Below are 26,321 nucleotides of genomic sequence, written 5' to 3' on the forward strand. Positions count from 1 at the left end.
TAATGAAGTAAAATTATATGTATTGTTAAGTCAATAAAAATAATTAACTTTATAAATTTATTACTCAAAATTTAATTTAAACATATTAATATAATTAAATTATGATTTTTATGAATAAATAAATTAAATATTTTATTTAGTAATATATATAATTTAAAAAGTATTTATGTTTATACTTTGTATTACAGATCTTGTTTATTTAATAAACGAAAGTAAATAAAATACGTTGATAATTATTTTAAATAAGATAAATAATAATATGTAAATTGATAATTATCTTTTAAATTACATATATTAATAAATAAAATATTTAATTTATATATATAAAATCTTTTGAATTACATTATAAAAAATTTACTAAAATTAAATTTTTATAAAAAAAATAGAACTAATTTTTATTTTGAAGATTTTGTTAGTGAGAGAACACTCGTGAAAAAGTTATAAATAAAATTTTTTATGAAATAATTTCTTTTAAAAAAATTAATGATAATAAATACATACATAATTTTTACTAAATTTCATTCAAACTTTTCAATTTTAAACATTTAAAGAGTATTGTTAATAATTCAAAAAAAGGAGTGTATACCTTTTTTTAAATACTAGATTTTATATAAATACAACAAGGCAAAATATTAAAAAAATTACAAATAAATTATTTTAGAACAAACAACATGCGCTTTATTACAAAATTAATTACGTATTGATATATCTTTTACAATTTGTTTAGTCAACCAAATACAATTTATGTTTTTTGTTTTTTTTTTTGTCATGATTCTATTTTTTTGCCCCCTTAAAGAGGAGATTTTCGTTTCTGATTTAGGGGAGGGTGGCTGGGTCCAAATCCAAAATATATTTTTTCAAAATCAAATTTGTCATTTTTGATTGGGTTTAAGTCAATGCTTCGAGTAAATTTAGTCCGACTTGAAGTCATGTTTTATAGTCAAAATATATTTTTTACATTGAAATTAGTAGTAAGAGTTATATTGTTATACTTCCATTAATATTTTTATATTAGGACAAATCACAGTATCAAACCAGAGGGGGGGAGAAATTACATGATTCAACCAAAGTCAAAAACATAACATGAATCAACCAGAAGCATGTTTTTATATAATTCGAATCAAACTAATTCGAACTACAAACTAGAAGTAATTCGAAGTTGATCAATTCAAAATATGCAACCAAAATTAGTAGGTAGCTCGAACCTAACTTATTCGAATTATGCATGTAGGTTGATCCAGGGTAGTTTGAATTACACTAATTCGAATTATAAGGGATGTAATTTGAAACTAGTTGTTTCGAATTATGAAGCCCCAGACGTGTATGAGTATGGTGTGAACGTGAATTCCTCTCATTAGAGTGAAATACAATGGCTAGTGAGAAGAGTTTTGTAGTATTGGTGCATTATAGATGGTCCATTAAGAGAAAAACACGCTCTGGTGTGAAGTTCACTGATAAGGATCCCCTTAGTATTTTTATAAGACCTACAACGAGCTTCGATGACTTCCTGAATTCTATAATACAGAAACTTGGTCTGTAAGGCGTGAAACGGGTTAAAAAGTTATTCTATCGCATTCCGATCTCAGTGCTGCGAGATGACGTGAAGTACGATTCTTTTGTCATAGGGAGTGACAAGGATTTGGAGGTCCTGTTCCATTGTCGTCGGCAGTTTTCCGAGGTTAGGACACGTGAGCTGTTGGCAAAGCTGGTCGATGTGGTATCTAGCTCGAGAGGTTCAAACCAGAATACCCAAACTATAGGGACGGTAGCCGGTTCTAGTTCGAGACCTGTTCGTGCATCTTCGTCCGTGCCTGTGCTTGCACCTCGGGACGAGCCTGTCACCTCCCTGTCGTTCGTTGTTGATCTCAACTGCAGTGGTGGCAGAGAGGATGGTATCTTTGATAGGGTGCCGATTTTTTTATAGTATGGGGCATCGGCAAGTATGGATGATGCATTGCCAGATGATGATGACGATGATGATGTGGAGCCGGACATCATTGCTGATGACAGGGATGATGACATTGCAACGAGTAATCCAGCTGGGGCTGGCGGTGGTTCTAGCTCTGGGACTCAGCAGTACTCTCCGCACTTTTCATCTTTGGACTTGGATGCCATGAGACAGGAGGGGGTTCTTGGAGAACCCACCAGATTTGGTGCCAGAGATACCCAGGAGAGGTCTTACAGAGTTCCATGTTGGTCAACAGTTTCAGGATAAAGAGGAGGCTGTGTTAAGCGTGAAGACATATAGCATCCGACGCGGGGTACAGTACAAAGTGGTGGAATCCGATTATCGCAGGTACGTTGGTAAGTGTACCGAATTTGGGAACGGGTGCGCATAGTTCATTAGGCTAAGTCTCTGGCAGCGCAAGGGTATTTGGGAGGCAAAACGGTACAACGGACCTCATACTTATCTCGCGACGTCGATCTCGAGCGATCACAAGAGTCTTCATTATCATGTGATCTCGGCCTTCATCATGCCAATGGTTAAAGCTGATGCATTCGTCTGCATCAAGGTACTGCTGAATGCGGCAGAGGCACATCTTGGGTTCAGGCCGACTTATAGGAGGGTTTGGTTGGCTAAGCAGAAGGTCGTGTCACAGATTTACGGAGATAGGAATGTGTCATACAACGAGCTGCCGCGATGGGTCTTAGGTGTCCAGGTGACGATGCCTGGTAGTGTTGCAGTGCTAAGGACAAGTCCTGTTCGAGTGGGGGGCAGGTGGACAGCTCGCAAGCCTAATTTCACCGGCTTTTCTGGACGTTCTCACCATGTATTGAGGCATTCCGGCATTGCAAGCCGTTGGTGAGTATTGACGAGACCCACCTGTACGGTAAATACGGGGGTACGCTGCTCGTTGCGATTGCATAGGACGGGAACTCCAACATCTTACCGGTTGCATTTGCACTCATTGAGGGTGAGAATGCGGAGTCCTAGTCATTTTTTCTATCCATCTCCGCCAGCACGTGACCCCGCAGCCGGGTATCCTGGTGATATCAGATAGGTACAACGGAATCAAGGCTGCACTTGAGGCTCCCGACGGAGGTTGGCTACCACCTGCTGCATACCGTGTATTCGGTATTCGACATGTGGCCGCAAATTTTGCCCTCACTTTTAAGGGCAAGGATGCAAGGAGGCTTCTTGTGAATGCGGCGTATGCCAAGACTAAGGTGGAATTTGATTACTGGTTTGATATTCTGCGAACTGAAGACCCTGCCATGTGTGAATGGCCTAACAGGATTGAGTATGCGTTGCATCGGGATGAGGGTAGGAGATTTGGTCACATGACGATGAATATCTCCGAATGTGTTAATTCCATCATAAAGGGGGTCAGGAACTTTCCAGTATGTTCACTGGTGAAGGCCACATATAGGAGGTCGGCAGAGCTATTCGTTTGCAAGGGGAGAGAGTAGAGGCCCAGCTGGCTACAATAAGAGATCTATCCTAAGCCTCGACATCGCAACTTGAGGTCCCTTCTCGCTTGCTGTAGGATTGTGACCTGACGACCTACAACCCACGCCCATGTTATCACGAAATTAGAATAACACCAAGTAATATAGCAGAAAAAATCTAGATGTAATAAAATAATAGCAAATGATAGAATAAAATAATAGCATATGACGCACCCTAACGCCTTATAATTGTAACCATCAAATCATCTTGAATATAATAGTACCTCGAGGGCAAAGGCCAGCTGAATGTATCATATCTAGCGGGTCTAAATCCAGAAAACAGCCAGAAGATCCATGACTGAAGTAGCTGTAACAGTCCGGCAAACTTCACCACGTGTCTGTTTGCCACGCGGCACATGCACCCATATAACCACGCGAGAGCAGTTGATCTGTAGCTGTACCCACCCATGTCCTCAAGCCTAGCTACGTATGGGAGCCACCTAATGTGAAAGCGATTGTCGGACTTATCGGCAAATAGCTGAGTCCCTAACAGCATCATGATATAGGCCCGGCATACCTCCTAACAGTGGGCTCATCGGCTCCTTTCGGAAGCTCTCCAAATGTCTCCTGGAACCAGCTGCAATTCACTGCAAACTTCTGGATTTGGTTCGCATGAGGTAATACACTGATATTGACCAAATTATAGGTTTAGATTTTTACACTAAAAATAGGATTGACGTTGCAAGTATAGTCCAAATCCAACCATTGATCATCAATCAAATTATTATTCTAAAGATTGTCACAATTCAAACACAATTATAACCGAGAGTATTTAGACTCCCAGGTCATTCTCCCTAGGAACTAATGCCAATAAGTGCACAATTTTGGTTGTGAGAATCAAATGGGTTTTCAATGATTGAGAGCAAACAAAATAAAGGAATTAAAGAACTAGACAAAATTTCAACTAATAAACTAATGAAAGAACAAAAGAACTATGTATGTAATATGAACAAGTAAACTATAAAGTGATTGAAAATGTGATTCAAAACATAAATGAAACCTTGACTTGGGATGAGTTATAGAATCCCTTCCTTACCATAACCACAACTATGATAATTATGATGGATTAATCTCACCAAGTCAACCCTCACATCGGAGAGTAAGTTAAGTGAGCATAAGTGTTCTTAACCCACAAATCCTAGCTTGCTTGCTAATTACCTTAGCAACAAATTAGCGTTAGTGAGAACAAGAACAATTAAAAACCCAAGAATCATCACTAAATGTTGGACAGTATGATTCTAGTAATCCATAAACTCATTTCTCCCAAGCCAAGGGGTGAAAATTACCCCATAATCAAAATTGGCATTTCATCAAACATATAGTGGGCATAAACATAAAACATGGCAAAATTGAGAAATTGATGAAAGCTATGAACCATAAATGATCAAAATCAACAAAGGCAACTCAACAAATATAAAGTAAGCATCAAACATCAAATTCAACAACTAGAAATTCAAAATTGCAAAATTATGCATATATTGATAAGAGAAATGAAAATAGATGAAAGTGTAGAACAAGTGTAGTAATTAAAAGAGAAATTAAAAAAATACTTACAATGAGATAGCAAAATTCAAAGCCAAAATTGAACTATAAAATTCTACATTGAAAACCTAATTAAAACCCTAATGAACTAGAGAGAAAACCTAAGCTAACTACCCTAAAACTACTCCTAAAAACTATTCTATGAAGTATGGTAGTGTATGGTATCATATATGGTTGCTTCCCCCTTCAAATAAGCTCCAAAGCCTTCAAAAATGGGCCAAAAAGCCCCCAAAACGCGAGTCCACATGACTTTTTAATGGAGGCACGCGCTGGTACCTGTGCGGACGCACAGGTCTGTACATGGGCACACTTGTTGTTTTTTCTCCTGTGCAGACGCACAAGTCTTGATTTCCATTCTGCCCGGAGCATGGGCACAGACCTGTGCGGACGCACAGGTCCTGGTTTTGACCCCTGTGCGTGGGCACAAAAGGTGTGCGTGGGCACAGGCTGAAATGCTTTTCTCCCTTTTTGCATGCTTTCTTCCACTTCTACCAAACAATTCTTGCCTCTAGGACCTGAAATCACTCAATAAACATATCACGGCATCGAATGAAATAAAAGTGAGATTAAATTGCTCAATTTAAGCACAAAAACGCATGTTTTCACATTTAGGCTCAATTTAGGGATCAAACACAAAAGTATGCTATTTTGGTGAATAAGTGTGAGTTTATGTGATGAAATCCATCCAATTATAGCCAAAATATATCATCAAATATGGACTCATCATACACCCATCAGCTCCTCGAAGCACACCCAAGTTGGTCGACCACCCTCGATGTACGTCTGAAAATCTGTCAGGAAACCACTAACATAATGTCCATCGATCGGCAGTCCTAACTGGTACGCCATGTCCTGCAGTGTAATAGTGCACTCCCCGAACGGCATATGAAACGTGTGCGTCTCTGGACGCCGGCACTCCACAAACGCACTAACCAGGGGCTCATCCAGCCTAAACTATCTCTCGTTCAGCCTCGTAAGATGGTGTAACCTGGCCATCTGCAAGTACAGAATGTACCTCTCGTCCAAACGCATACCCTACTACCGTCGCATGCTCGTAATACATCGGTGGGGATGCAACAAGAATGTACCATAATGTCTCTCAGCTCGGAACATATTCATATGACATCATTCACTAATGCACACTACCAAGTAATGTAACGCCTTAACATGGAAAATAACATCATATATCGATCAAACTCGGCCTATTGAGCAAATATCTTTAAATCATATTTCTTAAAAAAAAAAGAAAAATATTACGATACAAAAAGTTGGATTATTGATTACTATTCATGTTAAAAAAATAATCTTACTTTTATAAAGTTTCACCAGTTGTTGTCCACTTGTCCTTACTTCTCACACTATCCTATTTATTTGTGATCACTAATAAACCGCTAGCAAAAACCACTTATATAACAATTCTATCTAACTTAATGACCCTACATAATGACTACCATTCTAACATATAAAAGGCAAGAATATGAAAAAAAACACATTAAATCCTAAATTAGAGGAAAAAGTTCGCACTAACCTCGTCATTGATGACACCGGCTATATGGGTGACTCCATCCAAACGATAAAGTCGGTCCAGGTTATCCCCCATCAGCTGAATATTCTGTTCAACCCTTTCTTGGAGTCGTTTGGAAACACTTTTTTCTGGGATTTAGTGGGTCAGGGGTTTGAAATAGTATTTCGAATGAGGTTGTCTCGAACTCTATTTATAGGCAAAACCATTGTAATTCAAATTGGGTTGTTTCGAAATACCATGGGTAGCTAATTTGTGGGTAATTCGAATCAGCATGCTTCGAATTACTATGGGAGTTGAAACCGGGTGCTAGTTCGAAACATACCAATTCAAACTAGTGTGGGTAAGTGTGTGTAATTCGAATCAGGTGATTCGAATTACTATAATGATTTGATCGATGCCTAATTCAAATTGCACCAATTCGAATTACTATGTGCACATAAAATTCGAATTAATCTGATTCGAATTACTATTGATTGGCATAATTCGAATGAGTCTAATTCGAACTATATAGAAACGTACTCCTGGTAGATTCTTGTAATGTTTTTCTCTTTGGCAGAATTGTGTAAAATCTATCTCAACTTGGTTGATATGCGTGTTTTGCCCTTTATATTATATAGTCTTATTTTTATTTAAAATAATTTATTTTAGTATAAATATTATATAATATTTATTAAATTTAATCTTTAAAAGCAAGATTTTATTAATTTATTATAAAATATTTATAAAATTGTATTCATTAATTATGTATTCGGTTGATCTAATTTAATCTGATTTATTTAAAAGGAAAAATATAGGGAGACAATGCGAATTATGAAGAATGAATATATTAGATGTTCAATTTAATATGTATGCAAATAATTATGTTGATTCTTAGTTGGATGGTGGTTATTCCTTTTGATTCGGTTTACTCATACACAGTTAACAATGGCTGGATTTTCAATTCATTAGGTGTGTGGATAGTTATCCTAATATTAGGATTTATGAGGTAATTTGGGGTAGGATACTTTTTTATTTTATTGGGTCAATTCTAGAGCGCATTATTCACATTGTTCACAAAAGTCATTATCTACCTAGCAAAATTCTATTTAAAATAATGGCTTTTAATTAGTAAAATAGATTCAATAAAATATTTGGGTCGGATTCGTATTTAATCAAATTTAATCGGATCCATATACACCATATTTTCCACTATTTATCTATAAATAATCGAGGTAATGCCTCAAGTGATCCTTGAAATTCCCAACTCGCATCAAATAAGTCCTTCACTTTTTAAAATGACCAAATGTATTCATCTATTCTCGGATCTATTCGTTCAAAACATTACTGATATATATTGTGAAGTTGGCACTTAATAGCACGCTGATGTGGATAGACAATGAATTTAACTCAAATTAATGTTTAAAATTTGTTTAAAAAACTCAAATTGGTCCATTCTCAATTATGAAATTCTAACCCCCAAATCTTCATCTTCATCGTTTGTTCTTATATGTTTTTCGTCTCCTTTTTTTCGTTCTTTAAACTAAAATTTGTTGAATGCAATTATGAACAATGGTAATGATAAATGTGATGAACAAAATGCAAGAAAGAGTGTATATTTTTGAACCCCAAATATTAGCATACACCTGATATAACTGCAGACCAATTGCACTAAAGGACACAAGACCACCAATAAATATTTGAAATAGTGTTCTCCTATACCAAGCAAACTGTTGAATCTCCCTAGGATATCTCTTTGTGGAAGAAGGGCTTTGAAACTCAATTCTAAAGCAGTATCCAACAACTCCACCGAACACGAGCAAGGAGATAACAAGGATTATAAATATAACAAGTATCACAGTAATGGAGCCAAATGGAAGAATAATTGTGGCACCATAAGATATTGCAATAATGTTGAGGATAGAGGCTATGACAAAAACTAGTCCAGTGTAAAGAATAGCTGCTAAACTAACACTCCTTTCCTGGAATCATAATCAAGTCACACAACAGACATAGTATGTTGATAGAAAAATATAATAAGACATCATTTATTTTCCATGTTAATTGTATATATGATTATCCATCCATTTCCAACAAACTGGCCATAGAAGGATGCTGATGAGTACCTAACAATTATCTCAATGTAAATTATATCCAAGTATTTAAGATTGTATCAAAAAGAGTGAAAGTGAGAGTGAGAGATAACAAAAACCTAAACACTCATCTTTCACTTCTGCAATGTGCTAATACGATGATGCTTCATGCAAAAATTGTTTCACTGAACACAAGCAGAGGTGCCACGGAGGAGCACTTGCGAAGCTTAGCAACTGCGAGCTAAGGAAGATGAAGAGATGACGCAGAAGAGAAGAAAGTGTTTTTGGCAAGGAACAAACGTTTGTTAATAAGGAAACGACATCGTTTGGCCTCTATTCTCCATAGACGACGTCGTTTAGCAAAGCATTTCTTCTCAATCAAGAATCTCATCTAATTTATTTAGAGCTTGTTTGGCGTCATTTTCAAAATATTTTTTTTAAAATGATATTATTTTAAAAGATCTTTTATAAAAATAAAAGTAATTTTGTGTTTCATGTAAAAAAAAATATTTATCAATTATGTTTAGGTAAAATAAGATAAAAGTATTTTTTTTGTTCATTTATTATGTGAATATTTTTTCTTTTAAAAAAAAGATGTAAATTGTAGTAAAAAAAGATATTTTTTATTTTTAAAAATAAATATTATCCATACTATCCAGAATAACCATATCGTAGAGCTTTAATACAATATCATGAAACCACTCATCTTAAAAGCTTATACTGATGAAAAAAATAATACTAATAGTTATATCTCTAATACTACCATAAATCTCTATTATACACATTATTCAACTATTATTGACTCTCTATACTTCCTCTTCCAAAAAAGAATTTGTACATAATCCCCATCAAATTATAGTCCCGTAAATTTCTTTTTATTTGGGCCTTGTGTCCTATTGTCGTCTCACAAAAAAACAAAAAGTAAAAAAGGTTTACTTATAAATAATTAAATTAAATGAAATCATAACTAAACTATTAAATACAAAGTAGTGTAATTATCCGTACCATACACGTGATAAAATTGAAATTATAATTTTAAATTATTTTTTTAAAATTATTTTGAATTATAATAATTTGATTAATAAAAAAGTAATATGTTATGTATTATTTTTTTAAATCTAGAATTAATTGGATTAACTCTAAAATAGTTATTAATCGGTTTTAATAATTTACTTTCTTTAATAAATCAGACATATATACTAAATATGATAATAAATAATATAGTAATAGTTAAATCCACCAACAAATATATTGGCTATTATCACACTATAAAACAAATTAAATATAAAGGCTATTAGCACTTATAAATCTATGAAATCGCACTGTCTTTGGTTCGAGTAAGGGTTTACTTATCAAATAAACTTAAAATATGAACCAAAAATATTTATAAAATGGACCTAGCATCATTTGAAAGAATAATGAAAAATAATCAATTTATCTTATTATAAAATGGATATGGCATCATTAGATATAAGTTTACTATTGTTGATAACTGGTCTAAAGAGTTTAGCATGCAAAATCGGTTTAGGCCCAAATTGAATGAGAACCTGGCCAGCGTAGTGAAGGGAAGAAGTATCTTGAACAAGGATGGGCAATGGCGAACGACAAATGGGCATGGCAATGGACAAGGTGAAGTGGTCAAAGGCTGGAAATGATGGAGATCGCATTTCTGAGAGTAGTGGCCATGGAGCAGCATTGTGGAGACCTCGAACCTAACGTAAATCTGGTCAAGAAAGGGCGCTCTCTTGGGAACCAGCTCTGAAACATGTGATCCTATTCTCACCAATCGTTGGAACTAATAGAGAACGCGAAAATGATAAGAAAATGAATATTGCAAGCTATGTGAAAACCAAAACAATAGAGAGTGAAATTTTGGCGACACCGAATAAAGCAAAATCAGAGGAGCAGAAATCAGATAATAAAGGCAGGAAGTGATGAAACTCCAGCCAAACCACCACCGCAGGTACCAAGTCGGAAGTCGCCATGACGGTCAGGGATGCGCGTCCTAAGGTTGGGGTTTTGGGTGTTATGCAGGTTGGGTCGAGTCTTTGGCCCCGTCCAAAATATGGGGAGGGATGGGGGTGAGTCGGGTGACGTTTTCGGGTTGGTACTTAGAATGTCTTTCGGAGGTGAATGCGTCATCATTAAAAGGTCATAAAGCTTGGTCAACAAGCATTCCACTATTCCAAGTGTCAAGTTGAGACAAGTCCAATGACTTTAGCCACTATAACCACAGAAAGAGAATAGCCACCACAGACTGCACCATATATATATATATAAATATATGAATTATATTTTGTTAAACTCTATATTATCGATTATTAAAAACATTTAAATCAGATATATTAATTTTTTTTGTTATAACTATTTTGTTTTATATATATGATTATTTTTTATTCTACAATCGTGCAATAATTTTTTTATTTTTTATATCCATATATATTCCTCAATTCCAGTCCCATTCATACGCATATTAACAGTTTTTTTTTCTAATAATGATGTTTTAATTATACGTTTTCCTTTTTTTCATGCATCTTTCTTTTTTTTTTAAATAGTGATGTTTTAATATTTTTTTTCCTTTTTTCCAAATATATTTTTCTTAATAATTACATTACTAATCTAAAATATAAAATGAAAAAAAAAAGTGATACATATATCCAAGAAAAAAAATAAACTTAAAAATTAGAAAAAATTATATTAAAAAATATAAAAATAATATATTCAAAAAGAATAGTCGTAATATACAAATTGAGTCAACAATTTAAATTTTTCTGAAACTAATTTAATCAAATACCAATATTAGAAATAAATTACTTAAATAATATTTAATCTATTATAGTTCTTAGACACGTATAGATTAAAGTCATTCTCGTAACGGCAACCAACTAAAACAACATCGTAAGTTTGATCAATTCATGCAAATTCAAACCATTTCCTTGTTCTTTGAAAATCTTCTGTATCCCTGATAGAGTTGAATTGCAATTCCTTTTATGGAAAAAGAGTTACGGAGGTGGCTTTGATGTGTTGGAGACCAAAATTCGGAAGTCACTATTTATATTTGAGTGTGACACCCATTAAACTCGAGAGGCCAAATAAAATATTATTTTTGGTTTTATTCTCTAAATCAAAAGTAATAATGACTTATTTAATTCAGCATTTATGATAATAAATGAGATAACTATTATATAAGTTAAAATAGCTTAATTTGCGATTATAATTAATATATGTATTGCCAATAAATAGATTAGGAAATAATAATTTCGTAACAAAATAATTATTCTGAATTACAATTAATTGATTGATAGAAATTATATTAAATTGTATGATATTTAAATAATTAACCAAATCAATTAGTTGATATAATTAATTTATTATAATAAATTGATTTTAATGGGTTAAAAGAAATAAAAAAAAATACCATTAGAAACATGTCACGACAGTTTTATCATTAAGTGCAGAAATTTAATTTTTATATAATAGAATAGATATTTACAAATTATTATATTAAGGGGTAAGTACGATTTTGGTCCCTAAAGTTTAGTGCCAGAATCGAAATCGTCCCTCTTGTAATTTTGGATTTAAAATCGTCCTTAATGTTGCATTTGTATTTAACTTCGTCCTTTGTAATTAAAAATTTTTTTCATGACAATTCTACCCTTTTAATTTCGCGCGAAACACTTGATTTCTTTCCTTGGATGATAAACCCTTAACGTTTATTACAGCACCCTTTATTCACAACGCTTCGTAAACCAAATCCGTTACATTGTGCCCTAACCCAGAATCGGAGAGGACCGTAGATGTTGATGGACTGAAACTGAAGAGAGGAGGCGAGATCGAGAAACTGGAAGGAAGGGACGTGAAGAGTCGCTGAAGCATTACTGATAGGGTTTGAGTAGGTATGATTTTCTTCCTTCTTTTCAGTATGGTAGCTCTCGCTGCAGTGGGTAGTGTCGGGTTAGATTACTTAGGGTTTGGGGGTCTGTTTATCGTTGGAATGAGGCCATGTGTGTGGAGAGTAGGGATTAGCATCGGTGTGAAATAGGAAGGTGCGTCTATTTCATATTCTATATTAATGTCTAAGTTTTGTTGTACTCTGTTTCAGGGTGTGGTAGAAGACGATGGGTTATTTTAAAGTGAAGGTCTACCATAGAGGATGCTTTACGTACAAGAACGGTCCATTAGAGTATGTGGGAGGAGAAACAACGGTGATAGAAGAGATTGATGGTGATCGGTGGTGTGTATTTGAAGCGTATGCTGAGCTAAAGCAACTTGGTTACGTCGAGGAGAATATCTCATCGTTGTGGTTCAAGGATCCAGTTGCTGAAGACATGGAGAAAAATCTGAAATTGTTTAAAACTGATGCGGATTCCATTGAGATATGTCGAATAGCAGAGTTGAGAGACCATGCAGAGTTGTATGTTGTCCATAAGGTTTAGGACGAAGAGATGTTTCCTGATGATGGCTTCATTGATGTTGGGGATAAATATGGGATGGGTGACATTAGTGAGGGGCAAGAGCTGGTTCTGTATGGTGGAGTAGATGAAGGGCGAAAGCAATCTGAACCATTTGCTACTTACTCTAGGGCAAAGGACGACAACGAAGTTGGGTATGATAACTCTAGTGGTAGTGACAGTCTCGATTCGGAGTATAATCCATATGGGGAAGAGGACGATAGTGAAGATGATGTGCACTTTACTGATAGTGATGATGAGCTTGATCCTGAGGTAAGTGGGTTTCAAGATGTGTGAATGTGATGAGTAAAAAACCTAGGGCTGTAAAAAAGAATGCTAGAGCAACTGAGCAGTTTGACAATAATGAGGGAGGAGACAGTGATGACTTAGATTTCGATCACCAGGTTGGGGCTGATGGGTCTGATTCAGAGCATGAGGGTTTCACATTTCTAGTTCACAAGCTTCAGAAAGATATGAGTAAATACAAATGGGAAGTTGGCACAGTGTATGCATCTCGGCAGGAGTTCAAGGACACTGTAACTGCTTATGTTGTGCATACGGCAAGGTCAATCAGGTTTAGGAAGTGTGATTTGCAGAGGGTTAGGGCTGTTTGTTCGGGTGATTGTCCTTTCTGGGTGTATGCTGCAAAGATCAAGGTGAGGAAACTTGGCAGCTACGCAGCATGAACTTGATACACACATGCACACAAGCACACAGGGTGGGGATCTTACACTCGAAATGGCTCGGCAAGGCGTTTAAGAAGAAGGTTGAATCAAATCCGAAGGTGAAAACAAGGGAGTTGGTTTCGAAGGCACAGAAGAAATGGAACTTGACTGTCACTAAGTCATTGGCCACTAAGACCAAGCAGATTGCACTTGATCAAATTCAGGAAACCTTCCGAGAGCAGTATAAAAGAATTTATGATTATGGACAGGAGCTGATGAGGGCAAATCCAGGATCCTCAGTTCGCTTACAAGTGCAGAGGTCCCCATATCTTGACAGTGAAGCACCAGCATCATCCAGGACCACTTACTGCATCTTTCAGAGGATCTATGTGTGCTTGGAAGCATGCAAGCAGTGCTTCCAGCATTGCAGGGATTCCATTGGCCTAGATGGATGCTTTCTGAAGACACCCCAGGGAGGACAACTTCTCACTGCAATCGGGTGGGATCCCAATGACCAAATGTTGCCGATTGCATATGCAGTTGTGGAGGCCGAGACGAAGGGCTCATGGAATTGGTTTCTAAGTCATCTTGTATCTGATGTTTGGCTGGATAAGATGGGAAGATCTACCTTCATGTCTGACCAACAAAAAGTAAGCAAAGTTCACTAATTTTATAGCATGAATGACATCCATTCAATTCTCCCTAATTACAATTTCCTTGATTTCATGCGTGCAGGGTTTGTTGCCAGCATATGAGGAGGTTATACCTGGTGTGGATAATCGATTCTGTGTGAGACACTTGTACAGCAACTTCAGAAAAAAGTTTCCAGGATTACAATTGAAGAAACTGATGTGGAAGTGTGCTAAGGCAACTCACTGGAGGGATTGGGAGAGGCACATAGCCGAGGTGAAAGCTGTGAATCAAGAAGCCTATAGGTACCTAATTGCTATCCCTCCTAGGTATTGGTCTAGATCTAGGTTCACCTATAACTCTAAGGTAGATACATTGGTTAATAACATGTCCGAGAGCTTTAATTCTACTATTGTTGATGCTAGAGAAAAGCCTATAGTCACCATGTTAGAGGAAATCAGGGTTAAACTAATGACTAGGTTGGCAGAAAATAGGGAACTTGCACAAAATTATTCAGGGACAATCTTACCTAGGATTAGATTCAGGTTGGAGAAGAGATCTAGGTTAGCTGGGGATTGGCGGCCAAACTGGTCTGCAGCTTCGAAGTATGAAGTGGTGAACGAATTAGACAAGTTTGCGGTCGACTTAGGATCCCATGAATGTTCATGTAGAATTTGGCAGATGAGTGGCATACCCTGTGTCCATGCTATCAGTTGCATCAAGTTCAAGGGACTTGACTTAGAACCTTTTGTGGCTGGGAGTTATAAGAAAGAAACTTACATGAGGTGCTATGACTCAATCATACATCCCTTGAACAGAGTAGATATTTGGGAGAGGACTGCACACTCTGATGTTATGCCTCCCCCCTATCGAAGGCCTAGTCATAGGCCAGTGAAAAAGAGGAGAGCAGCTGCTGGAGATGAAGAGCAGAGCAGCCGCACTCACCTATCAAGGAAGGGAGAGAAACAAAGGTGCTCTTTGTATGGATCTGTTGGGCACAACAGAAGCAGATGTCCTAAACCTATTGAGGAGTTGGTATGATTTTTAATTTGTCTTCCTTCTATTAATTGGTCTCTCATATATTATTGCTATCCCATTATTAAATTGTATATGTTTGTGTGGCTCAGCAGTCAAAGAACAAAGGAAAACAGCAGCAGGGAAGCACCAAATCAAACCATCTATCTGCCAAGGGAGGAAGGAAGACTGCCTCTTCCCAGCCCAATCCCAAGCAATCTGTCAAGAGGAAAGCTGTTTCAGCAACTCAGCCACCTTCTGCAGCCCAATCCAACAATGCAGCACAGCCAAAAAGGCCTAGAGGCAGGCCCAAGAAAACTACTAAGCCCAAGTCCTCAACCCAGTCTGCTCCACAGCCCAACAAGGTTGCCAGCCCAACAAGTTCAGCACCTCCTTCATCCTCATCACAACCAGCCACCAGAACTATTCCTTCATCTCAGCCTACCCTTACCACATCTTCAAGCCAACCTGTTGGTCACTTCTCTACCAGGCTCTCTGGAGCACCTCACATTTCTCCAAAGAAACTGAAGTTAATGTCAAAGTTGCCTCCAAGTAAATGGGAAATGCTTTAGGAAAAGGAAAATGGGATATGTTTTATTTTGGGTTATGTTGTATTTTGTGTCAAGATTGTATTTTGTGCATGTTGTCTTATTTTGGGTTATGTTTCTGTGAACTTTGCTGGGAAAGTGCAGTGTGACTTGTTAGCTACTTCTTGCTGGGTTATGTTTCTGTGAACTTTGCCTATGAGCATCTATGTGTTGTACTTGGTTGCTGGATTGGACCAGCCAACCCTTTTGGGATTACCTCTGTGCCTGAAACACTTTTTATTATGTATGTTACTATGACATTTACCATATTCAGAGCATGGTTGTCTTTGATTCAAGTTTGTTATATTGTTAGGAAATTAGTCAGTAATGGAAAACAGGTATTTACTAAACAGAAATCAAACTCACATTACAACAACCAACCATGCATACATAATTGTCATTTATACATGTTGAGAACCAATTCAACAAAACACATTCATACCAGGTACATCATTGTCACCTAATAACTTACCATCAAAACACTTTTCACCAAAACACATTCAACAAAACCAACCCTAAAAGAACCAACAACAACAACAGCATCATACCCAAACACCCTTTTCATACCAGATTCAATGGAATTACACACTTACGCCTAGACATAGAAAAATTCTGCAGCAGCAGATACAGGAACCCAGCCCACCCAACAAACCCTAATAGAGCAACGACCATTAACTTCCACTCTGCCGTTTTCGTCCTTGATTTCAGGGAGGCAACCTTCTTCTTCATCCTTGTGATTTCTGGATTTCCTACCTTTGTCTCCGGCTCTGCCCAACGAAAGAAGTTGCAGCCTTCATGCACCTACACATAATCACCGTCTTCACTCTCCACTCCTCAACCCAAATAACTCAACTCAGAAGAAAAGAAAGAAAAACAAACTCCATAGTAAACACAGCCCCAGAATCTGCGCCCGTAGTTCTCCTTCGTCCCCGAGGTTCGCAGCACCAGCCTCTCACCATGGGAACAGAGCAGCAACGTACCATGCGAGGAAGATTTGCTTCGAGACGAGATCGAGCTTTCGGCAGCCATGGCGTTCTTCCTCCACGACGTGGGCGACGGTGGTGTCGGCAGCAGTTCCAGATTCAAGCAACTTGCCCTTATTTTTTGGGGTTAACATATACATTTATATTCCTATTCCCTTTATTTTTATATAACTATTCTTCTAACTACCCTATTGATGAAAAAGGCATTTATGTCAGAAAAAATTTTTTAAGGGCGAAGTTAAATACAAATGCAACATTAAGGACGATTTTAAATCCAAAATTACAAGAGGGATGATTTCGATTCTGGCACTAAACTTTAGGGACCATAATCGTACTTACCCCTTATATTAAACATGGACTAAAAAAAAGACACTAAACAAAATAAAAGCATCAATGGTAAAATATAACCTAAAAAATTACTTAAATTCAAAAAGAACCTTGATGAATTATAATAAATCTATATATGAGAAGTAAAAGTAGAATAAACAATTAAAAATAAAGTAAAAAGAGTAATTAAAAAAAAGTAAAAGAAAATAGAAAAGATAATGTGAGGAGTAGATAAAAAATATATTGTAATAGAAGATTAATATAATTAATACAAAGGATGAAAGAGAAAAATTAAAATACGATCTTATTAAAAAAATTTCAAAACTAATATTTTAAAAAAGAACCTATTAATAAACTTTTATAAAAATATTACAAATAATTTAAATTATCTTTAAATAAAATAATAATACCTTTAAGAATTATTAATTAAAATAAATAAAAAAAAGAATTAATATAAAACAAAATCATAGAAAAATATTAACAAAATTAAGATAAAAAAATAAAAATAAAAAATTACAAATATTTGACTTGAAGTACAAAATAAAGAAGAAGAAAAGGGATATATAAAATAATAAGATAATAAATTAAATTAATTGAGTTTATTTATTTCATTGCTTTATTTATTATTACTAAATAATTTAATATTTATCTCGATCAAATTAAATAATAAGTTAATTATAATTAATTTGGTTTAATGAATCAAACAAAATTTAAAATAATTTAATATTTACTCTAATTAAATTACATATTTAAAGTTATGATTAATGTAATTTAATGAATCAAATAAAATATTAAATGATGAAATATTTATCCTAATTAAATCAAATTACATAATTGATTAGTTATAATTAATACAATTAAATGAATTAAACACATTAAATTGAAAAATAATTTAGTTAATTTATGTCTTAAGAAAAATTTTTAAAAATATTTATTTTTCAATAACTTTTATAAAATATTTTTTTATAATATTTTTAACCTATGGTCTAAAGGCACAATTATAATAACCCATTAAAAAATATTTAATTAGTTAATACAAATAATTAGTATAATTGATTTAGTTCAATAAATTAAAAGAAATAAATATGAAAGGAAGAGATAAAGGAAAAATGAAATTATAAAAACGTATAGCCATTAGAGAGCAATAAAAAAGTCCCTTTTAGTTTTTTATTTATTAATTATTAATTTATTATAATTAATTTCGCAACATTTATTATACGTTTTTCATCTTATAAATGAATACAATCAATTAATTGATATCAATTATCGATAATTAATTATAATTGATATAACTCATTTCGCTATACTATCTAAATAATTAATTAAAAATGCACGTCTCAATTTTTTGTTAAAGTAGAATAAAATAAAATACATAAATTGAGTAGATATAAATCTGAAAATTATAAAATTTTATTAACAACTCAAATAAATTAGTACCATAAAACTAAATTTAATGTCTATTTTAAAAATAATTACTGAACTTTTATTCTTTTAATTATTAATAATTTAAATAAAATAATACCCTATAACTTATTTTGTTATCTATTTTAAGTAATTACTAATATTTTATTTTTTTAATTATTTGCTTGTCTTATTTATCATTTATGCTTTCAATCAATTATATTAATAAACAAATAAACTAAATTAATTCTGGTTATACTTTGACTATTCAACAATTCAACATCATCTTTTTAATTTGGGATTAACTACTAAGGATAGAAAATAAAAAAAATTAGAGTAATTCAATATTATGAACATTAATTATTATTGTGAAATAACCTAAAATCATAATGCAATTTATTTTTAAAGAAATAATCAAGTATTATTGTTAATTATGAAATAACCTAAAATCATAATGCATTTTATATTTAAAGAAACAATCATCCAGTAATATCTATTAATAGAAACTATCGTCAAAATGTTTTGATTAAAAATATGAGGGATTAATTACCATTTATTATTAATAATATATCGATTATATCAAAAAGTAAAAATATAATTATCCGCATTTACACTATTAGAAGAATTACGATCATAAATAAAATTTTGTCAAAAAAAAAAGAATAAAATTACATACATAGTGAATTTAAAAAATAAATATTGTTAATAAAAAATGGGGATGAAGGTGGAAATGAAAAGTGGGGATGTATCTTTGGATTTTTGGAGTTGTTTCCGTGTTAATCTTCATATCAGAAAAGTGATCTTTACTGCAGGGCTTTAGTGCATAGTTGTCAGAACCGAACCGGTGATCAAACCGGTCAGGCTACTGGATCACTGGGTTATTGGTTCAACCGGTAGGTCACTGGTTGAACCGGTTAACCCGGTCCCGCATAAATAAAACGTATAAAATAGCTAAAAACTTAAAAATTAACAGTTAAAAAACATATCTCCAATAACATTTTAATAAACATTAAATCTCAAATCCTAAAAATAAGTAGTAATACCAAAAGAAACATAAAATTTGTTAGTACTATTAGTCTATTACATAAACAACTCAATTTAACACAATGAAAATAAGCTGAATTAACCGCATTGAACAAATGGCCCCATGCATGATCAGTATTTGATGAAGCCATCCTAAATTCCTAATCAGGAGTTGATCCTTGTCAATTTCTGTCTCTGTCTCTGTCATTGTTCCCGTACAGTTGTTTTCATGTGAAGTTTATATTTAAGAATCGTTAGATGATTTGACAAGTTTGACTAAATTATCATTTAACGATTTTCAATTATCAACTTCATATGAAGACAAATGTATGTGAGTCTTTACCTATTATTATATACTATAAATATTTGTTGAAAAAATAATATTAATAGATATCGTATAATCATGAAAAAATAAATAAATTGTGATTAATAAAATTTATTTATTTATCTTTTAAATTTATATTAAATATAAAAGTATAGTTAAATAAAATATAAATTATTTAAAAATGAGTGACATTAAAATGAAAATAAATTGAATATAAGTAAACTAAAACATTCTATATGTATTATAATTTGTACATATAATGACAAGAAGCATTGCAGCCTGGTGGTCATGCTAGCGTCTTTGCTATCTTTCCAAAATCAAAGCATGACACTTGGCAGCGAATGAGCATATGGAGCACGGTGGAGTTGCGGAACGCTGGTGCGCCGTAGGTTCTCCTTCAGTTGCGACCGAGCAGTTCGGTCGAACCGATGCTCACCGGGTTTGACCGGTTTTTGCCGGTTTAGTACGGGTTTGATCGGTTAGTTTCGGTTCTCTACCTTAAGCGGTTAGAAGTTTGGACCGGACCGATGTTAGGTCTGGTTCACCGGTTTTTTGGTCGAACCGGCCGGTCCGGTCCGATTTTGCTAACTATGCTTTAGTGGATTTAAAGAGATAGAAACAATGATATTTTTAATCAAAATGTCAGTTGGAACAAGGGTAAGGTTCTCATATTTATTATATATTATGCGGCTGAATATGGTATTGTTAAGCGTACTAACCAGGTGGATTTAATCATACTTCTTTGATTGATTCTTGGTGCCCTCCTCCTATCAATGTAGTTAAGCTAAATTGCGTTGCTAGTCTTTTTGAGCAATACCATTAGGCTAGTGATTGACGGGTTATGTTGCAAGTATTCTGATAGGGCTCATAAAATGGTGTGAACTTTATACAATTTGAATGGCCTGAAAAAAGTATGAATAAGGAGGTTTATGTGAAACAAATTATTTGGAGGCTTATCTTATTATAAACAAATAATCTGCTGTAATGCGAATGGATGATGTTCTTGTTTGCGAAATAGGTCGGTTCCTAGTGGCAGATGACTGTCGAACTATCACCTTGGAGGCTGAATGTCCGATCCTTGAATCCGAGCTTTTCTTTCCGATGTGGCGTGAGAGTATAAGCGGTGGAGATGGGGAGTGTACCTGCAAAGTCACTCCAATGCTTAAGTCAGTATATTGTATTGTTCGAACTCCTCAAAGAAAATATTTTACCTTGCTTTTATATGATAGGTTTCTCGTCAGTTATGTTCCGAGCATTAACGTCGGTTTTGAAATGATTGATAACGTAATTGACTGCTATCCGTTTGGACGTCAGTTATGACGGAAACGTTAATTGGCCGAGTTATAGCTCATAAAAGCCGAGCTATAACGTGTGATACCGAGTTATAACTCGTATTGATAACTGCCATATCAGATAACAATGACATTCTCTGCAAGATCGGTGAGATGTTGCAGCAAAACTACGTAGTCCACGTTCATTTGATTCAGAGAACATCGGACTCAATTGCTAATTTTTTAGCAAAGATAACAATTAAATATAATCTGTCTTATACTAAATTTCTCTTCTTTTATAATGCTGTTGAAGAGATTATTAAGAACTAAGAAGAAGATGTCCCCTCCGACTTAAATAATTTTTATGTTTTTTTAGTCACAAAAAAAATCAGTAAAATTTATTATTTTTTATTAACAATTAACTAATAATGTTTAAAAAAATGAATTAAAAGTATATTATCGAATTACAAAACTAAAAATTCAGACTAATAATTAAAATATTAGCAAAAAATAACAAATTCTATTGGTAGTTTAGTTTTATTTTCTTTACACTATAGTACTTTAGTTAGCTGTTTTAAGGTCATAAAGAAACTCAAATAAAAAAGTTTACGTTGTAAAGCATACAATAATGCGAGTCAGCAAGTAAATGTCACCCTACTCTCAATTATAACTTCCATCATTCAATAAGTAATTTTTTATTTTTTATACATTCTATTCATAATGAGAAATACTATTTGTACACTAAAATTAGTCACTAAAATCAAACACCAATATATTTATGTATAAATATATGTGTGGTTTAATTCATTTTTAATGTATATTTATATTCCAACATGTTATATTGGTGGCTGACTTTAGTGGCTGATTTTGGTGTACACTTAGCATAACCCATTGATAATATATTACACCCATTTATAGTATTTCAGAGCATAGCTACATTTATTCCATACATATATTAGTGAAAATTAAATACATAGCTAGATAAGTGCTCTAGACACTGAAGCAGCATTATCATTATCATTTTCATTATCATCATCAGTAACAAGCTTGAACTCTTGCAGCTCCTTGAAGTTCAACCATGGCTTCACCAACACTTTGGCTTCATAAACTTGTTTCTTCTCATCACCATCTTTTGCCTCCATAGTTATTTCATATATGCTTCCAGCAACTACTTGCTTCTTTGCACTTATCACCCTCACAAGCTCCAAGCTTGAATTCTGCAGCAGAAATTAGAAATTATAAACATATTATTCAAATACAAAAATATTAATCACTTATATTTTCTCAAATTCATTCGAACTAAAAGTATTACTTCAAATCATACAAACATAAAAATAGAATAATAAACCCATTTTGAATAATAACCCCACTAACATACTAATATAAAGCACAAGACATTAATTAAGAGACAAAAATAACCCAAATTAAAATGAATTATTTATTTAATCTGGGAAAAAAAATAGAAACAGAAGTAGAAGACGAAGAAGAAGAACCGAATTTTTGTTATGTTCTTCAAGAGCAAAGCGAGCAAGGTTCTGGATCTCAATGCTGTTCTGGCTTCCTTCAACCACACGATTGCCACCTAGTGTAGCCATTTTCTCTTATCTCTGATTTCTTTTCTTTTTTCTTCACCACTTTATAATTTTTTACATGAATTGTGATCTTGGTTTGTTAAATATCTATGTCCCTTTATATATAGTTTGACACTGACTTGCAGGTTCAACGTTTTGAGTGGTTAATAATGGCACCCTCCAACCATATCTAAATACTAATATCTAAATCTCATGTAATTACCCGCACGTGTTTTTATTGGTGCATAGTCTTACAATGATTTGATAGAAAGGATTAATACTTGTAATTTACAATTCCATTAATAAAAGTACTTGAAGTTAAGAGTTAACGATAATTAGAAAATCTCACGTTCATCCTTAGATAACACCAAATTTGTCCCACATCAGGTAATAAAAAAGTTTTATAAATATTTTTAATGTCTAAGAGAGTTGGTTTAGTCCGCCGAGTTGAGTAACGCCAACTTGTGACTCAAGTGAGGGCACCAAGGTGATGGAACATGGTTTAGGCTACGCTTGGTGGGATTAGAAGCTTGCACCATGCTGGCTTGCCCGCTCCAAGTTGAGAGTTGGGCCCTGGCTCCCGAGCGAAGGCTCGAGTGTCCTGGCTCGTAGGCTAGAGGGCACCGCGTCAGGCTGGTTTAACAGAGCAGCGAATACCTCTGGCTCCCAACAGTGGAGGGATCACAAGCTGCTGCACCACTAATCCACAATGCTGGGTGTGCCTAACCATTGAACCATCAACTTTTGTTTTATTCAATTTAACACAATTTTTTGTTATACACTGCAATCACACATTACTATATAATTTACACATACTATTCTATATCAATACTGTTAATTGTATTTTTTGTTTAATCGAGCTTTGTGATTTGTTGATTACTTTATCAGCATTTACATATGCAATTAATCCTAGGAAATAGCGCCATTATAAAAGTTGGTAATAAGTTTCAGTTTTTACCTCCACATGAATTGTACATAGCAACTGATCAATCAGAACAAAATAAAAGCAACGTATTTAACTCACTTGAAGTAAGACTGAATAAATGAATCGATTTGCTGTTTAGCTGGGAGCGTGATGATAACATAAAAACGTGCAAATTGTGTTCTCAATTTCTGAACTCTGTATGAGAAGAATTGAATCTAACATTAAGTCTCGAAAATCTCTTAATGAAATAGATAACAAAGTCCCAACTAAAGACTTGAAAACCAACAGCTCAGTTACCTGCTGAAGATCAGAGACACGTTGTTGCAAATCCCAGTTAGTCACAAAAACAACCACAATTGAAAATGAAGTCCTGCAAATAAGCTTCTCAAAATTAGTGGAGAGTCAGTATTTGAAATAAACGTTACTGGAGCAATAGGGACAAAATTAAGTCGAGATGAAGTTGATAACAGAGAGGAAAATATAGAATCAAGTTAATTATTGACTTTTTTTTTTTTCTTTTCAATTACCAGAGAGACCTATAAACCAGAATCAACAAAATGAAATAGAGTGAAAGTGCTGGGAGTGATAGGAACGCCAATGTGAGTGGATGACGATGCAGTGCGATAGAAAATAATTTCAACAAAGAAGGATCAGATTCAGAATGGTGAAATAAAAAATTGAAAGCAATTCTGAATTAAGGAGATTTACCTGTCAAGACAAGGAACAGTGGTGGCACCTGACGGAGTAAAAGAAAACCAGTGGTGGCAGCGGAAGAGGTCACGGGTTTGCAGTGACGGAGGGAGAATCCACGGAGGACTTGCGAGGGAAGTCAGAGTCACCGCCGAGAAGAGGGTTAGGGGTTTATGTTGGGATGCGATGGTGGGAGTAAAGTCTCACATCGGGCATGTATCTCAAAGAAGAAATGTTTATATTGTTTATGAGAAGAACTATGTTTGCCGAGCTTGGTAACACTGGTTAACACTAGCTTGTTACCTAAGCAATGGCATTACGGTGACGGATTTGGGCCAGAGATTGCGGCCCCTAGGGCTGACCTGTTTGCTCTAAGCATAGAGCACCGAGATAAGAAGAACAGCAGGTCACTGCTTTCTCAGCCTTCTTGGCCTGGTTGAGTGGGCCTTCCATTTTTTTATGAGAAGTTTTTATTACACTTGAATTTTTTTTCACAACAATTAAAAAACAAATCTCCTTTCATATATTTTTTGGAAAAACAAATTTAAAATCAAATAAAAATTAAATTTTACACTAATAAAATTTATAGGTAATCAATTTAATCCTGATAACTTTTAAAATTCATTAATTAACTCAAATTTTATAACTATCTAGAATAAACTAGTAAAATGATATCCCAAACTTTATATCATTGACAAAAAAATCCACAAAAAATGTTAACAACAAATAAGCCTCCTTATAACTTTTAAATTTCATTAATTATAGGTTGAGTTTTATAACTATCTAGAATAAACTATTAAAATGGTATTCGAAAGTTTATATTGTTAACAAAAAAATTCACAAAATAATAATATATTATTAAAAAATATTAACAATTAGTTTTCTAAATATTTAGATAAATTTAATAGACAGAAATAAAAAATATACTATATATTCAAAACATTGTAAAGAAAAAATTAAAAATTATTTAAAAGATATATATAATATTTATAAAGATATAGAAAAAAAAAGATAATTATTAAAAAGATATGATATAGAATATTATAATTATTGACAAATTTCATTGTAATTAATCAATAAATATTAACAAATTTAATTATTTAATACATAATACTTTTTAAAAATAGAATCAATACGGAGACTAGCATTAGAACACACTATGTTCAGTATACTTGGTTCTAAAACTTAAACTCATGAATGATAAAATAAAATACTATAATAACATTCACAAAATATAAAAAAGAACCATGATAATTTTTAGAAGAATATAAGATAAAAAAATTAAAATTATTGATCCACGAAAATATAAGAAAGAATAATGATAATTATTAAAAAAATACGAAATAGAATATTAGAATTATTAACGAATCTCAACATGATTAATTATTAAATATTAATTTGTGTACGATTAATTACATAATGCTTTCTTAAAATATGATTGAGAAAAAAAATGTATACAAACTGTCACCATAACGCATTATGTCAGCATGTTTGACGCTATAATGCAATCCGTTACGTTATAGAATAATATAATGATAATCAACAAATTTTATCATAACCTGTTGTAGAATAATATAATAATAATTGACAAATCTCACCATAATTAATCATTTTTTTTGTCTCTCTCATCATAATTAATCATTAACAAATCCAATTATTTAATACATAATATTTTTCAAAAATAGCATCAACTTGTAGACTAGTATCAGAGTGCACCACATGAGCATACTTGACTCTAAAACTTACGTTCATGAATCATGAAACGAAATACTATATAACACATATAGAAATATAAAAAATAATCGTGATAATTTTTAATAGAATATAGAATAAAATTTTAGAATTATTAATTCACAAAAATATAAAAAAAAT

The 26,321-nt window shown here is 33.6% G+C and overlaps 2 protein-coding genes and 1 long non-coding RNA gene across 3 annotated transcripts; 1 reads left to right on the top strand and 2 right to left on the bottom strand.

The window, feature by feature from the left end:
* The first annotated feature begins 13,719 nt into the window (after nucleotides 1–13,719).
* Nucleotides 13,720–15,918, top strand: LOC140180465 (uncharacterized). The gene is made up of 3 exons (XM_072221645.1): nucleotides 13,720–14,352; nucleotides 14,438–15,367; nucleotides 15,460–15,918. Exons 1-3 carry the CDS (start codon nucleotides 13,720–13,722, stop codon nucleotides 15,916–15,918), a joined length of 2,022 nt encoding a protein of 673 aa, XP_072077746.1.
* A 6,024-nt stretch (nucleotides 15,919–21,942) lies between these two features.
* Nucleotides 21,943–22,979, bottom strand: LOC112766642 (cysteine proteinase inhibitor). The gene is made up of 2 exons (XM_025812540.2): nucleotides 22,757–22,979; nucleotides 21,943–22,480 (listed from the first exon to the last, which is right to left on the bottom strand). The coding sequence occupies exons 1-2, from the start codon at nucleotides 22,856–22,858 to the stop codon at nucleotides 22,241–22,243; spliced, it is 342 nt and encodes a 113-aa protein (XP_025668325.1). The 5' UTR covers nucleotides 22,859–22,979; the 3' UTR covers nucleotides 21,943–22,240.
* Nucleotides 22,980–23,159: 180 nt separating this feature from the next.
* LOC140180850 (uncharacterized) lies at nucleotides 23,160–24,813 on the bottom strand. Its single transcript, XR_011874874.1, has 4 exons — nucleotides 24,468–24,813; nucleotides 24,057–24,129; nucleotides 23,859–23,954; nucleotides 23,160–23,556 (listed from the first exon to the last, which is right to left on the bottom strand). It is a non-coding gene; the product is annotated as an uncharacterized lncRNA (long non-coding RNA).
* Between the last annotated feature and the right edge of the window lie 1,508 nt (nucleotides 24,814–26,321).

Source organism: Arachis hypogaea, chromosome 17, assembly GCF_003086295.3.
Source record: "Arachis hypogaea cultivar Tifrunner chromosome 17, arahy.Tifrunner.gnm2.J5K5, whole genome shotgun sequence".
Classification (NCBI taxonomy): Eukaryota; Viridiplantae; Streptophyta; class Magnoliopsida; order Fabales; family Fabaceae; genus Arachis; species Arachis hypogaea.